Source organism: Prionailurus bengalensis, chromosome C1 (assembly GCF_016509475.1).
Source record: "Prionailurus bengalensis isolate Pbe53 chromosome C1, Fcat_Pben_1.1_paternal_pri, whole genome shotgun sequence".
NCBI classification, from domain to species: domain Eukaryota; kingdom Metazoa; phylum Chordata; class Mammalia; order Carnivora; family Felidae; genus Prionailurus; species Prionailurus bengalensis.
In genome coordinates this window covers 14,238,511-14,254,438 of record NC_057345.1, presented here as the reverse complement: position 1 = coordinate 14,254,438, position 15,928 = coordinate 14,238,511, and the positions used below count along the sequence as shown (strand labels likewise).

The window sequence follows — 15,928 nt, the reverse complement described above, 5'->3', positions numbered from 1 at the left end:
CACCTTCCCGCCCTCCCTCATCCATCTGGAACGTCCCCGTCAACGTCAAGTATGAGTCCACGGTATTCCCTCGCCCCCTGGGCCACCCAAAGGGGACCCAGTTGCTCCTCCTTGCTTCTCACTGCACTTTTTCCGCACTCCTCCGCTTCGTGTCGAGGGTCTGCGTGTCTGGTTGCCAGCAGACTCTAAGCTCCTCGAGGGCGGGGGGCCTGTGTCTTACTTTCTCGTCTATCTCTGCTGCCTGGAGCGGTACCTGGCTCATTCAGGATGCTCCGCCAGCACGTACAGGATAAAGGCACAGGTGGGATCAAGCTCTGCCCATCTTAATTTTATCCTGAAGAGAGAAATGCGACCTGAGAGACTGAGCTCCCTCTGGGTTCCACACGTTTTCAGAAGAAATTGCTACTGTATTACTTTTGCATCCAGCCTCCCTGGTTCAGGTGAAACCAAAGGAATAAACTCACAGAGGGGCATTAGATAGAAGTGGCCCCTCCGTCCTCAAACTTCAGCTGCTGTGTGGAGTTAACTCAACCCCAAACGTGGCCTTCCAACCAGGTGGGCCGGCCACGAGTTCTCCCCGCCCCCCCAGGACAAAGCCCCTAGAGCTGAAGCCCCTAGACTGTGTCCAGCTCCACGAAGTTGTGGGAATCAGCTGTGGCTGATGGAGTGAGCCACCGACGCGGTCCGCTTCCACACCCTTCCACACAGCCAGCTCTCTGACCTCGTGCACTGGGCACACTGAGACGTGCCCTGCCGGGTCCCCTGGTGAGGACAACACACGGGTCTTAAAGAGCTGCTCCTGCAAGGCAAGGCTCCTCCAGACGTCTGTCATCGTCAGCAGACAACCCAGCAGCAACCTCCGCGCACCCATTACACGAGGTAGAAGTGGTTCCGAAAACTACGCGTGGCGGGGTGGGGGGAACGACGGGCTGCAGGCTGGCTGCGGCTTCAGGAAGGCTGGGAGGTTGGGACCCAAGGCGACAGCTGCTGGCAGTCCAAATACAGTCCTCCTCCTGCTCAAAGACCAGAGGCAAAGAAACGCAGGCAATGCACTGGGCTGCCTATTTTTAATTTATTTCTTTTAAGACCACCTCCTCGCAATTTCCAGAGAGAAAATACAAAACAAGAAACAGACTTGGTTTCAAATACATAAACAGTGCTGGAGTTGAAAGCATTACTGATAACATTGCTACAGAAGAATGTCAGCGGACTCCAGGGCACTTCAGTATTCCTGAGGCGTAGACAGGATTTCTCTTTTCCTCCCACTGGGATGTTCTCAGGTGGAAGTCACTGCTCCTGCTCCTGCAGAGGAGGGACGCTCTCATTAGAAGTGCGCACACAGCATTTTGACAGCCATCTCTAACCCAAGGGACCAACGGGCCCAGACCTCAACACCCAGCTTGCTTTAAAACAGTCTCACGAGGGGGCGCTTGGGTGACTCAGCCGGTGAAGCGTCCGACTCCGGCTCAGGTCACGATCTCACGGTCCGGGAGTTCGAGCCCCGCGTCGGGCTCTGTGCTGACGGCTCAGAGCCCGGAGCCTGCCTTGGAATCTGTGTCTCCCTCTCTCTCTGCCCCTCCCCTGCTCGTGCTCTCTCTCTCTCAAAAATAAACAAACATTAAAAAAAAAATTAAAACAGTCTCACAAGAGGACTATAAACACCCCTCCCAGGCTCTTAAGAGCAGCTCCCTAATCTTTGAGGGAGGAGCGAGGGAAAGAACAGGTCTGCCTAGTCGGTCCCTGGACAACCGTTCCTACAACTCCTCAAAGGGTGCGTCACAGGTGAGCGGACAGAGCGTGGCTCTGGAATCAAGCAGCCCTACTAATGAGGGGATCTCTGGCCAGTTTCTCAACCCCGGTAAGATCTGTGTTTTCTCATCTGCGCAGCGAGGGGCAGTAAGTAAAACCTCTCCCACTAATCTCTTGGGAGGGCGGGCTAGAGAAAGCACGGAAAGCGGGGGCACCGAGGAGGGCCCACAAGGCAGCGCAGGCACCCCACAGGCAACCACCATAGAGTGACTGCCCTGCAACAGCCCCGCGCCGCGCTCCTGTCTTCAGAGAGGAGGATGACAGCACAGAGAGGCACAGACTCAAGTTCAGATAAAGTTACAAGGCCGTGCTGGAGCAATCCACACAAGGCTGTAAAATCGGAACAGTATTTTCCACAGTTAATTCCCCACCATTAAATGTATAATATGCATATAATCACGCCCGAGCCATTACCCATGACAACTCAGTTCGGAACAAAGAGAGTCTTTTAAACGATTAAAAGCCCTGAAGCTCCCCTCCTGTTCCTTTCTGTTCTCTTCTCCCAAATCCGGCCCGAGTGCCAAGAAAGCCAAGGGTCAGGGAGCAGTGGAAACTGCCCGTCGTCGGCCTCGGTGCCACGCAGCTGGGCCTCTCCTTGCGCTGTCCCTCTGATTACCTCACCCTGGCTTTGCGGAGATGGCTCACTCCCATGGAGGGAGGCGACAGGGCAGCCAGCCTCCCGGGCTCCCGACTCTCTCGGTGAGCACGCGCACACGGGTGGCTCGGGCAGGCAGCTGACAGTCTGGGCAGGTTCTGGGAGAGAGGCTACCGAGCTGTGGCGGGCACGGTCATCCGGGGTTGGGTGGCCCTTGCGGCCACGGCTTTTGACCAGAAGCGGGACACTCCGCTGCACCACGTTTTCCGCTCTACCTGCTCTCGGGGTGGAACAACGGCCAGGCCGACCGCTCACCCTTCCTCGGTCGGCCTCAACTGTCCCTGCCAACGCTCCTACAGCACCTCACGGCTTACAAACGTGTTCACGCTGAATTCTAACAGCGACCCTGTGGGTAGAAATTACCACCCTGTTCTTCTTAGGGACGGAAGACAGAACCTCAGAGGCAAAAACTCAAGATCACACGGGAAGCAAGCGCGTGGTGGCCCAGGACCCACGCCTGGGTGTCCGGGCTTCTGGGCTCTCCCCGCCCCCTCCCCCCAAGGCTGCCCAGATCAACGGACCCTAGCTCACGGTGACCCAGGAAGACGATTCTCCACATCCAGGCCACGGGACACTCTGCCTTAGGAAGCCTGGGGCCACGAACACGTCTAAGGGGTTACACAGTGTACGTCACTCCTTCACGCCTTCGTTTCACTTTTGTCTGAGCGTCTACTTCGTTCTGGGCCCTGGGGATACATAACTAGATACACCCGCGTCCCTGAGCACCCGGCCTCCCGAGATCCTTTCCCCTAAACCCCGCGGTAAGCACGGGAAGGCGACGGGAAGGCCGCGACACACGAGACCCTTAGGAAATGTGCTACTTTCTTCCCTCTCAAGGCACGTTACAGTTTTTCATCGTGTCCGCATTAGTAAAAATGTCTGTAGACCAGGATGTTGGCAGAATCACTGGGACTTATTACAGTCAAGAACCTCCCCTCCTCAATAAAAAGCAGAGTCGTGGCTGAGTCCCAGCTGCTGGGTTTCGCCCGAGCGTGTGTGAGACGTGGACGGGGCACTCCACGATGTCGCACGTGAGCGCCAATGGCAGGCAGTGAAGACAAGTCCACTTTACTGTGACGATACATCTCCAGGCAGGTTCTTCAGCCGCACTCGCTAGCAAGAGAGTCTATGTGTGAACGTGCACGTGCATCTCGAGGGACAGTGGAAGGAGAGACTTTAGGCGCCCAAGCGGGGTCAACACCACGAGACGCCAAAGAGCAATCAGGAGCTCGGTGACACGCACAGTCTATTAAGTATATGTGCTCCAAAGAATTCTTCAGAGACTCAGGAGAAACTCTTTGTCTTTTAAAAGAAAGAGAAATATCAATTCTGTACGTACTTTGACGTATTTTCCATGTAGAAGGTATGGAGCCTGGAAATCATGCTGACAGTTGGAGTAGGCCATTCCCAATCCCATGCCAGAACCAAAGGCTAAGGGCCACATTCTTCCTAGTGAGCAGAAGAAAGGAAAATCCCAACAGAGAACGATTAAGAGAAGACAAAGTTTTTTGTCTGGCTTAAACACATTGCTTAGGGTTCCATAAATATTCAGCATGCCTCCTACGGATACCTACAACATGCCATTCACTTCTATCGATGTTTAATCAATGGCCAAAAACCAGGACAGGGAGTCCTTTAGTGAACCTATTAATTTAGCAAATAATTACCTGGTACCTATGCTGCTAGGTTTGAGGTCTTCATGAGTGGTACAACACGGAAAACAGTAGACACGGTCGAACATTTTAACTTTTCTATATCAGTTCTTCCCCCCCCCCCCAAACTTTTATTTAAATTCCAGTTAGTTAACAAACATCAGTTCTAATCATTTGCTTTTAACTCATTTCTTAACCTTATCAGAAATAATACCACCCTCCAGTAAGGTGCTTGAATTTTAAACTGAACCAACTGAATTTTGAGGCCAGGAAGTTGTGAGGCTTACTTAAGCCAAGACTGTAAATGATTCTTTTATATCAGCACCAGGTATTAGTATATGTGCTGCCGAAGCGAGCACACAGCACCAGGTATTAATTGTGATTCTCTAGTAATGTATCCCCCCGCTCAAGTTCTTCATGGAAAAGGGGTCAAAGTGACCCCTCTGGCTTGAACAGAATATTCTGTTCAATATCCCAACGTCAGAAGTTCTTACACAGAAGGAAAGCGTTTCTGGTTAAAAGGCATGTGTATTTCTGGCCTACTTGTTTTTCTTACCAGTTGGACTCTCATTTTCAACCTCCTTGAGAAAAAAAGTAGAATTAATTTGAAATATTTAAGCGTGCAGATTTGGCCAAATGACTCACTGGCAGAAAGTACAGACTTTTCAAATGATATCATATTTAAGATATCAGGCACCCTGACTCAATGCCCAGGGGAAAGTCTACAGATGCCCAGCCCATTCTGACCTCTTTTGAGTCCACATTCTTTGTCTAGCATATTTGACAGAGGCCTCCCTAAACCCGTAAGTGTATGCTTGGCAACCATGTGGATGTGCCCTCCAGAAGCGTCCCTGCTATGTGTATGCACACACTAGGACATTATGTTGGAAAGGCAATAAAAGTCACACTTACTTTTAAAGAAGGTAAGTGAGAAAACCAGTCCTAATCCAAAACCAGTACCTACAAAGAGGGAGGAAAAACATGTTCAATCTCATAATAGTAATGTAACAAAAATAAAATGAACCTTTCATAAATGTGAACATCTATAAAACATAGTACAAAAAAAAAAAAAAACTTGGTACAGAGCTGATCTTCTCATTTCTAACTTTTTAAAAAATTTTTAAAATGTTTTTATTTATTTTTGAGACAGAGAGAGACAGAGCATGAGCAAAGGAGGGGCAGACAGAGAGGGAGACACAGAATCTGAAGCAGGCTCCAGGCTCCGAGCTGTCAGCACAGAGCCCGATGTGGGGCTCGAACTCACAAACCGCGAGATCATGATCTGAGCCGAAGTCAGACGCTCAACTGACTGACCCACCCAGGGGCCCCAATCGTTTTCTTTACAAAAAAAAAAGATAAGAAAATCAGTGCACAATTTAATTAAGTAAATATGGCTTGAACTTCAATAATAAATAATAACATTGGTATAATCATAGCTCTGAATGCTAGCTATATCGTTTTCGTAAGATATGTTAAAATGAATGTAGAACCTTTAAAAGAAATGTTTTACCTAAAATGTGGTACCATTTTAGGGGCAAAAAATCACCTCCTGTACTGCAGTGATACACATCCCAGACTTTGAGGTAAACTCATTTTGCCGTTATCAGAAAAGTTACACACACCAAGGAAGAGAACCAAACTCTGATTTTGAATTTTTTCAGACTTGCCAATTGTTTTCAGACCTTTCGAAAGTATTCTGATGCTCTTGACGGCGTGTCTACTCCAGGGTCCAAGTGCGCCCCCAACCAACCTCTTTATAGTTAAGCACCACAAAAAAGCCCCCCGTTCCTCACTTTGCCTTCACAGTTTTCCAGTTTGTGCTGTGGGAACTCCAAGAGCTTCTTCTCTAATCGTGACTTGAGGCTACTGCGGTGGAAACACTCAGAGTACTCCTCGGTCGACCAGCCTGACCTCTCTGCTCCAAACCCAGAACTTCAGCACAAGCAACCTCCTTCACATAATTTTTCATCCACCCAAGCAGCCACCCAGCTGACAGTGGCCTGAAGAAACTGCTTATGCTACTTGCTCGGAATGATTTCTGGTAATTCTCCCCTGCCACATATATGTGGCCACGGTGTCCCTTTCTTTCTCATGACTAAATCCTACACAGATAGGAATTTTAATTAAAAAGCATTACTTTGCCCTGTCCAACAGACCCTGCATTAGGTTCGGTGCTCAACTTTAAAAAGTAGTATCTTGGGGCACCTGGGTGGCTCAGCCAGTTGAGTGTCTGACTCTTGGTTCAGCTCAGGTCATGATCTCGTGGTTCATGAGATGGAGCCCCACATCTGGCTCTGTGCTGACAGCGCGGAGCCTGCTTGGGATTCTCTCTCTCCCTCTCTCTGCCACTACCCTGCTCGTGTTCTCTCTCACAAATATAAATAAACATTAAAAAATAAATAAAAATACAGGGGCGCCTGGGTGGCTCAGGTCATGATCTCATGGGTTGTGGGTTTGAGCCCCGTGTTGGGCTCTGTGCTCACGGCTCGGGGCCTGGAGCCTGCTTTGGATTCTGTGTCTCCCCCTCTCTCTACTCCTCTCCCACTCATGCTCTGTCTTTATCAAAAATAAACATTAAAAAAATTTTTTTTAATAAAAATAAAATAAATAAAAATACTAACAATTTTAAAAGATAAATTAGAAGCAGTATCTACAGGGTGCCTGGGTGGCCAGTTGGTTGAACATCCAACTCTTGGATTTCAGGTCATGATCCCAGGGTTGTGGGACCGAGTCCTGCGTAGGGCTCTGCACTGAGAGTGGAGCCTGCTTGGGATTCTCTCTCTCTCTCTCTCTCTCTCTCTCTCTCTCTCTCTCTCTCTCCCCGCCCCCCCCCCCCCCGCTCTCTTCCCCTTCCCTCTCCCTCCCCCCTCTGCCCTACTTGCACTCTCTCTCCCTCTCTAAATTAAAAATAAAATGCAGTATCTGAAAACCACTCATGTCACCCCAATTTCCATATAATTTAATAAAATGGTGGAAAACTAGTGAGCTTACAGACCACAATAGTTAACCTGTTCAAAGTTGACATCATTTGAGGAAAAGGAACTAACATTTTAGTATGGCCCACACGTACCCAACATTCTCTCGCCACTGCCCCTAAATTCTCTTTTAAACCAAACATCAACTTGACACGGTATTAGGCCCCAGTTTTCAGATGCGGGAAATAACTTGCTCAAGCAAGGATACTGGTTAGCGGCAGAGTAATGAACTGGGCCCAAGTCTGCCCGACTCCAAAGCCACCGTCCCCACCGTGCCTTGACACTGGAGTCCCCTACGGTTTACACCCCTAAACAATCACTACCTCCCAAGGGAAAACTGGGAGTGTCGAGATGTCTACAGCCAGTCAAGTAAGATACAGCCAAGAAGCAAATTGTGCTTCCCACACAACAGCCCAGAACGCTAGGCAACCAGGGTAGTGACAAGTCTACACAAGGCCACAAGGGCTTGTTCAGATCCATTCCTGGACTAATCCTGTCACACATGTCACAGACACAAGTCTACCTGGTAGACGAGCTTCACGAGCTTCAGGGAACGGGAGCGATCGATACTCCTTGGCAAGAAAATGCTGTTGCCTGGTTTATAAAATGGCACAGGGTTCAATTTCAAAGCAACTTGCCTCACCCCCTTGCAGCTGGAAGATGAGTAAGACAGTAAATTGGTACTAGAAAATGAGGTAAAGGATTTGGACTGGCTTACAGATTTCAAACCGGGCAATGGGATGGGGAGGTAGGCCAGTAAAAACATAATGGCTTACAATCAGAGCTTTCGGTCTTCTCCATCTGGAAGGCAACTTTTTGGCAAACAAATCAAAAGCCCAAAAGGAAAATATTCCAGCATTTTTCTTGTCCCTCTGACTCCATGCCTGTCTCTCCTATTTTTCCCCAAGGAAAGAAAGCTCTCTGATGCTCAACTTTTCCAAGTAGTAGACCAAGAACGATGGTAACCCACTGCTACCAGCATCGCTCATCAGAGATGAGAAATGTTTCAACATCAACCCATACAGAACAGGAAATCTTTACACGTTTAAGTGCAGGTATATGTCCAGTCACCCAGTTCTGCTCCCAGCAAAGGCACCCACCTGCAAGCAGGAGATCAAAATCACAGTTCAGACCGACCAAAAGACGGAGGGTGCTCTATGGCCTGATACTGGGCTGCTACACCTTCAATTCTTAAGAGTGGTTTTTTCCCTCCGTTTCTATATTTTTAAGACACAAAATAAAAAGACTGTTCTCTCCAGAAAAAAAAATAAATAACACAGAAACTGATTTTTCAATGCCAGTGTTTTACTTAAACTTAGCTATCTCGGTTATTTGAGAGATTAGCAACGGTGCAGCCGCTGATGAGTTTCACAGGCTCAAGTTCTCACATGCTGGATTTCTTTTAAAAGCAACATGTTGCTTCAAAGAAAGTCCCACCTGATCGGGGGACACCAACTCTGCAGCTGTTTCCACTAAAGATCGGCACCTCGAGGCCACGTTAAAGTTCGTAACAATAAAACATGAAAGGTTTGTCTTACAATAAAAACAAACCAACATAGAAAAGAGAAGAGTTTTCTCCGCCTTTGGCCACTTTTTTTGTGTTGTTGCACGACAAGCTCTCTTAGAGGAAAAAAGCCAAAGGAAAAAGTACAAAGCATTTTTCACCTTCCCTGGAAGCAAATATTTAACTATGAATAAGGTTTATATAACTGCCTTCCCCCCACTCAAGCCTGTTCGTTTGGTCAATGCTGTCTGGAATGACAAATAAACCTAAAGAAATGCCTGATTATAGGTACACATCTTCTTCATGGCAAAGTCCAGTTAAGAGGGGAAGGAGGGGGGCAAGGAAACACACACACACACACACACACACACACACACACACACACACACACACACGAGAAGCCTTATGGAATTGACATTAGGCAAGGAGCCCGTGCTCCGAAACCATTTCTTCTGGAGAGGAAAAAGAATTGGCACAAATTCTTTCAAAAAGAAATTACTCCAAATCAATCTAACCCTGCACTTCAATGCATGCTCAGTGCCCAAAAGGACATCATAAAACCGGCTAGTAGATAAACCCAAATTTTTAGGAAGGAGCAATCCCTGAATAGTTCATCTGATACTATCTTAATAACAAAACAAGGAACTCGCTCCCACTAATGACATATAAAATACCGCCCTATCTTATGCCCAAGCAGATTTGGTAACAAATTTAAAAGAACAACAACCAATCTCAGTACACCTGCGTATGCCTTAAGCCACATTTTGTGTCAAAAAGGGGAGAAAATCAATATACGTTGATGGCCATTACTGTGACATACAGACAATTTCTGGTTTCAACTTTATTTAGAAAAATCTTTGCTCTCACCATGCCACGTATCATGAAGCTTTACTTCACTGCCAATAATTAAGAAGCAAACACAATCAGCAAGAATTAACAAGCAGGCTACACAATCTCACTGCAGTCTGGATATCAGCCCCTAAACAGAACAAACTGGGGCAATGCCTGCTCCTGCGGAATCAACCCGGAATCAACCCGGTAAAAGTTGCAATTGCCAACGGACTTTGCAGTTAAAGGGGAATAGCTCGTTGTCTGGAGTCACACAAAAACAAATTCTCACAAGTTCACTTACGAAGCGTTTCTATGAAAGATCACAGGGGGGTAAAAAGACCAGGGACCCATTTTATCTATCAATAACTTAACATATGATAACTAAGATCTCACTCTGGCTTATATTCAACATTTTTATTGATTCTTCTGACTTTTTTCATTTTTGTAAGTTTTTAATTTTAATTCCAGTATAGCTAACATATACATATACAGTGTTATAGAAGTTTCGGGTGTACGATACAGTGATTCAACAATTTCTATACATTACTCAGTGCTCATCAGGATAAGTGGACTTACATTTAACACTTTATTTTTTTTTTAATGTTTATTTATTTTTGAGAGAGAGAAAGAGAAACAGAGCATGAGCGGGGGATGGGGGTGGGGGAGAGAGAGAGAGAGAGAGAGAGAGAGAGAGAGAGAGAATCAATGAATCTGAAGCAGGCTCCAGGCTCTGAGCTGTCAGCACAGAGCCTCACGCAGAACTCGAACCCACAAACGCTGAGATTGTGACCTGAGCCAAGGTCGGACGCTTCATGGACTGAGCCACCCAGGCGCCTCACATTTAAAACTTTTTTTTTTTAATTTTTTAACATTTATTCATTTATGAGAGACAGAGAGAGACACAGCATGAGCAGGGAAGGGGCAGAGAGAGGGAGACACAGAATTCGAAGCAGGTTCCAGGCTCTGAGCTGTCAGCACAGAGCCCGACGCAGGACTCGAACTCACAAACTGCGAGAACCTGACCTGAGCCGAAGTCGGACGCTCAACCGACTGAGTCACCCAGGCGCCTGACATTTAACACTTTGAATGAAGCTCCTAAATTCATCAGCCTAATGTATGTTTATCAATACTAACATTTGACCTGTACCTAAAAATTAAGCGAAACTGCAAAGCATCTCCATTTTAATTTCTATAACTTCTATCAAAATGTATGAGCAAAAACTTCAGTACCATTGCAACCGGCAGTCTGTGAATATGAGAAGCTTCAGGAATTGCACACGAGTTTTTAAGATCCCTAGAAGCCATGTGCCAAGCAACTCTGTTCTTAAATGTCTGAAAGAAAAGATAAAGGTTCTAGAACAAGGAGGGCTTTCGTCTCCCGCTAAGTGGCGTGGCAAGAGGACCAGTGCCATCACGAGGCGGGCCTGAGTCAACCACTGCTCCCCAGCTAGCTCTCTGACGTCAGCTCAATTATCTAACGTCGCCTGGCCTCGCCCCACTCGGCTATCGAGAAAAAACAACCTCACTGAGTTGCGGTATCAGGAAAATACAAGGTATCTGCCAGTGTCTGGGACCGAATTCGAATTCAGTAAGTGGTAGTAAGTTCTGTTACTTCTCCAATGGAACTCAAAACAGGTCAAAAGTGTCACATAATAGTTCATCCTCTATTAAAATACAGTCCACTGGCTTGACTACAGACCACACTGTGGGTGAGTCACAGCTGAAAGTCACAACCTTTCTCCCGACTCTGAGTGGGAGTTGCAAAATTGCATCAGCAATTTTGTATAGGAACATATCAGGTCGTGACATACATTTTCTAAAAATAGGGGATTCTGGGGCGCCTGGGTGGCTCAGCTGGTTGAGCATCCAACATCGGCTCAGGTCACGATCTTGCAGTTCGTGGGTTCAAGCCCCGTGTCGGGCTCTGTGCTGACAGCTTGGAGCCTGGAGCCTGCTTCGGATTCTGTGTCTCCCTCTCTCTCTGGCCCTTCCCCTCTCGAGCTCTGTCTCTCTCTCTCTCTCTCTCTCAGAAAGAAATAAACATTATAAATAAATAACAAACAAACAAATAAATAAATAAATAAAGGGGATTCCTTCAGACTCATTGTTAACTAGAACATTTTGCTTCAAATATAATAAAGATTTTCCTAGAGCTATCTTGTGTTTCATAAAGCTGTATTTATGCTTTGAACCTGGATTAATATCAAACTGATCTGTTTATAATGGACATGCTTTCCTGTTCAATCATGTTTCTATCAATGCTATTACAATCATCAAATGCATTTGTTATGACAGAACAAACAAGAATGTGCTTTTATAGAGAAGCACCCTTGGGACTGAGTTTAGTGAGAATTACATTTCCAAGAAACATTCCTGATTTATGAAAGATGCTCAGGACCCAATTTATGAGGAAATAAATAAATAAATAAACAGTTTTAAGTCAGCTCCAAACTGTGTCACTTAATGCTTTGAGACAAAGACAGACTGTCCCAGGTGTCCACGTGTAAATGCCAAGTCATGTGAATTAACCAAGAAAGTGTGCCGGGCCAAAGACCCAGGGATGGTAAAGTCAGTGTGTGTTAATCAGCTTCTCAAAAGTCAACATCGCTGCAGGGTATGTGGGAAACAGAGGAAGAAGGTGGCTATCCAACAAGACCTCCACCTCCCTGTGGCTCTCCAGATTAGACAGGGGCTGGAAGGAACATCTGTAGGACTTTCTCGGGTAGACCTCAATTCCCGGGATTGTGATCAGAACAAGCGAACCAGTCAGCAGAAAGAAGTCAAGATAGGGAAGGTAAATGTGGAAGCCACTGCTTCCAGAGAGGCCAAACTCACCAAAAGGGTCCTTTTAAATGAATGTGTGTATGTAGCACACGCTCCAACTTCAGAATTCTGACAGTCATACGACTTTCCAAGAAGGCACAGAAGAAGAAACAGGTTTGGCACACATTTTCCTGACATACAACTGGTCAATAAATTCACATGTGGGCATGTAGGAAAACGAGAAAAAGCTCCGAAGGCTCTATTTAAGAGAGACTGGAAGAAATGCAGAATTACTACGTTTCAAGAAACACAATAAAGAACGCCACGCATTACATCTTTTTGGGGGTGGGTGCTGTGGAGGTACTAACACTTACAGAGTGCCAGGCACTGTATCATGTTTCTAGATATTATTTCATTTGACCCACAGAGGCACCTTCTAAGGTGTAATATGGTCCCATCGTCCAGAAGAGGAAACAGTTCAGTGGAACCGACTTACCCAAGTACACACAACTAAAAAAGGAGAGTTCAAACCCAGGCTGTCAGACTCCAAAGTCAGGGCTCCTTCCTACACACGTGGCTCCTTCCTTTGGGTAAGCAGAAGAGCAGGGCACCTGGCCCATCACTACATACGATAACTATGTGTTTCTGGATCTTGGCAGGTAATTTATGACTGTGCAACTCTTCGGCTCTTCAAGAAAGAACAGAAACCACAGATGTCTGACTTTTCAGAAGTGGTAACAAAAACCTGAAATCACTTAGAATCAACGACAAAGAGTCAACAATTCAAGCCGGGAAGTACTTCCCTTTGTGCACTGGCTAGAGATCAAATGAATCCAAACGGGCTGAGGGCTGATAAAATGAATCCAAATTCATCCCAACTGCTCAAAAGGGAATTTTCTGGTGAGTCCCTCCCCTCCCAACACCCCCAATCCCTCTTGCCCATCCCCATCAGTATCAGCAACTGGATTCTCCTCTTTGGGAAAGGAAATGGAAGAACCGGGGATTCAGGACACCCGACACGTACATTGTTATAGCCATTATGTTTGTCGTCACCAACTCCTGACTCAAAGGAAAAATTCCATGGAGCAACAAGAACCATTAACTCCTTTTCCTTACACATTTACTTCATCTACACTCACTAGCATTTACTAAGCAGAAGACACAGGGGATACGTTTATTTACCTCTGGAGTACATCACTCCAATACATAGTGTTTATTCTTCGCAAAGTGGGAACTGTTACCCAGTGCTTCTATTTCAGTTATAAGGTTATATGGACTTGAGGCAAAGACAGATTAAACATGAATGAGAATACTGGCTAGGAAGGAATAGGGCACATTCTGAAGGCACGAAAACATGACAGCTCTTAATTCAGCAGGCAGTTTCTTAAGATACGTAATGTGACTGAGGCTGTGCTTTAGTAAGATTCATCTAAGGTGTGAAGGAGCACTTGGAAAGGAAGAGACATTTTGCTGGCAGACTTTACAGGACTTAAGAACCGATGAGGTGTGTGTATGCGGATCTGGAGTTTGGGGGCTGCAAAGGGGAAAGGCTGTCAAAGAAAATGCTGAGAACTTCTACCTGGATAAACTAGAAAAACACTGGTGCTATTTATAACATTCATCAAGTAACCTTTTTTTTTTTTTTTTAAATGTTTATTGTTGAGAGAGAGGAAGGGAGCGTGTGTGGGGAAGGGGCAGAGAGAGGGAGAGACAATATCCCAAGCAGGCTCTGTGCTATCAGTGCAGAGCCCAGTGCAGGGCTCGACCCCAAGGACCATGAGGTCATGACCTGAGCCAAAACTAAGATTCGGAGGCTTAACCGACTGAGCCATCCATGTGCCCCCATCAAATAACCTTTTAATACCAAATTCCACCCCCCCCCTTTTTTAAGTTTATTTAGTTATTTTGAGAGAGACAGAGACAGCACAAGCAGGGCAGGAGCAGAGAGAGGGAGAGAGAGAGAATCCCAAGCAGGCTCCACACTGCCAGCGCAGGACCCAATGTGGGGCTCAAACTCAGGAACCGTGAGATCATGACCTGAGCCAAAATCAGGAGTCGGACATGTAACCAACTGAGCCACCCGGGCGCCCCAATACCAAATTCCCTTAATCTAAAATATCTGAGCTGTAAAAACGCAACATGTACAACATTTTCAGGAACACCACACGACATGAGTGAAAGGCATTCACTAAGCACTTACTCTTCGGGGTTCAATGACCTCATCTAATCCTCACAGCAAACTTCTTTTATCAGCCCCGTCTTAGTGACCAAGAAACTGAGACAAAGAAAGGTTAAGTAGCCTGTCCCAGGTCACACATCTGGGATTTGAACCAGGCAGCCTGACTCCCAAGGACACGTCCTTGATCGCCCCCTCACAGATACACAAAGCTATTACAATAATTTTGACTCCCCAAAGTAAACGAAATACCTTCCCAAATTCACCCTGGCCAACACTATGCATGAGCGTTACCTTAATCACACAAGCTGAGCCCCTACTGTGTGCCAGGTGCTATGCCAGGCCCTGTACCCAGCAAGATTATCGTCCAGAGTTAGAGTCAACTGATAATTAGAAACTCAAAGTGCAGGGTGCCTGCGTGGCTCAGTCGCTCAAGCGTCTGACTCTTGATGTTGGCTCAGGCCATGATCTCGCGGTTCATGGGGTCAAGCCCCGCGTCGGGCTCTGTGCTGACAGCTCAGAGCCTGGAGCCTGCCTCAGATTCTGTGTCTCCTTCTCTCTGCCCTTCCCTGCTCACGCTCTTTCTCTCTCTCTCTCTCTCTCTCTCTCTCCCAAAAATAAACATTAAAATAAATAAACTTAAAAAAAAATAAAGCCATCTTTGTCTTTAAGGAAAAAAACAAACTCAAAATGCAAGGTACTGTGACAGAAGCAGGGTGCACAGATACCCCAGCCACTGTGGGGGCTAGAGAGGGGCAAGGGAAAAGGGCTGCGAGGAGCATCTTGCTACCAAATTATCCAGTGCGAGGTAGATGGAGCCAGAATCTTTCAGGCCACACTAAGGACCCCGGCCTCTGTCATAAGCAGCAGGGAAGCAAGAGAGGGAATTAGGCAGGAACAATGTATCTGATGTGCAGTTGACAACGGCCCTCTCTGGCGGCAACGGGGACAGAGGTGAAGAAGCCTCCATCAGAGATGGGAAAACCACGAGGACAGAGCTGTCACAGCAGCCCAGGGGGGGAGACAAGTCCAGACCGCCGACTCTCCTCCGTCCACCAGACTGAAAAATGTTACCTTGCATACTCTGGTCTCTCCTCAACAGCCCCACCTCTGCCTTCCCTGCATCCCCTGCGAGGCAGAACTGAAAGGGACGATATTCGAGGTGAGCAGGGCAGGTGAAAGTGGGACTCTGGTCAGGGGTCAGGAACTTCTGAGCAGCGGGAATGACCACACTCCGTGATGATTCATGGATAAAAGATCCTTAAGGAAAGACACGGTCACGGGCAAAGGCAAGCAGAGACAGAAGAGGGGCTCAAATATTTGAAAAAAATACCAACGGTTTTGCAATGAAGGTATTGTTGGTGCAAATGGGGAATGTCTCAAATGAACATTTGCAAAAGGTGTTGGAAGGATTCTCCTGAATTTCAGGGCCTTCTGTAGGAAACCAATGTTTTCTCTGCTATTCAAATCCGGCTCTAATAAGGTGCCCAAGACTCTAAGGCTAGGCAATAGCACCCAGCTGACCTTATATTCCAGTAGCGGCCCACACTCTTAAGGCATCAT

General features: G+C 46.8%; 1 protein-coding gene across 1 annotated transcript in view; it reads right to left on the bottom strand.

The window, feature by feature from the left end:
* Positions 1–1,053: 1,053 nt before the first annotated feature.
* MICOS10 (mitochondrial contact site and cristae organizing system subunit 10) overlaps positions 1,054–15,928 on the bottom strand; it is a 34,604-nt gene continuing 19,729 nt past the window's right edge. The window contains exons 2-4 of the mRNA XM_043573920.1: positions 5,029–5,076; positions 3,804–3,913; positions 1,054–1,302 (exon numbers count right to left, since the gene is read on the bottom strand). Coding sequence (XP_043429855.1) covers positions 1,288–1,302; positions 3,804–3,913; positions 5,029–5,076 — 173 coding nt within the window. The 3' untranslated portion in view covers positions 1,054–1,287. The remainder of the gene's footprint in view (positions 1,303–3,803; positions 3,914–5,028; positions 5,077–15,928) is intronic.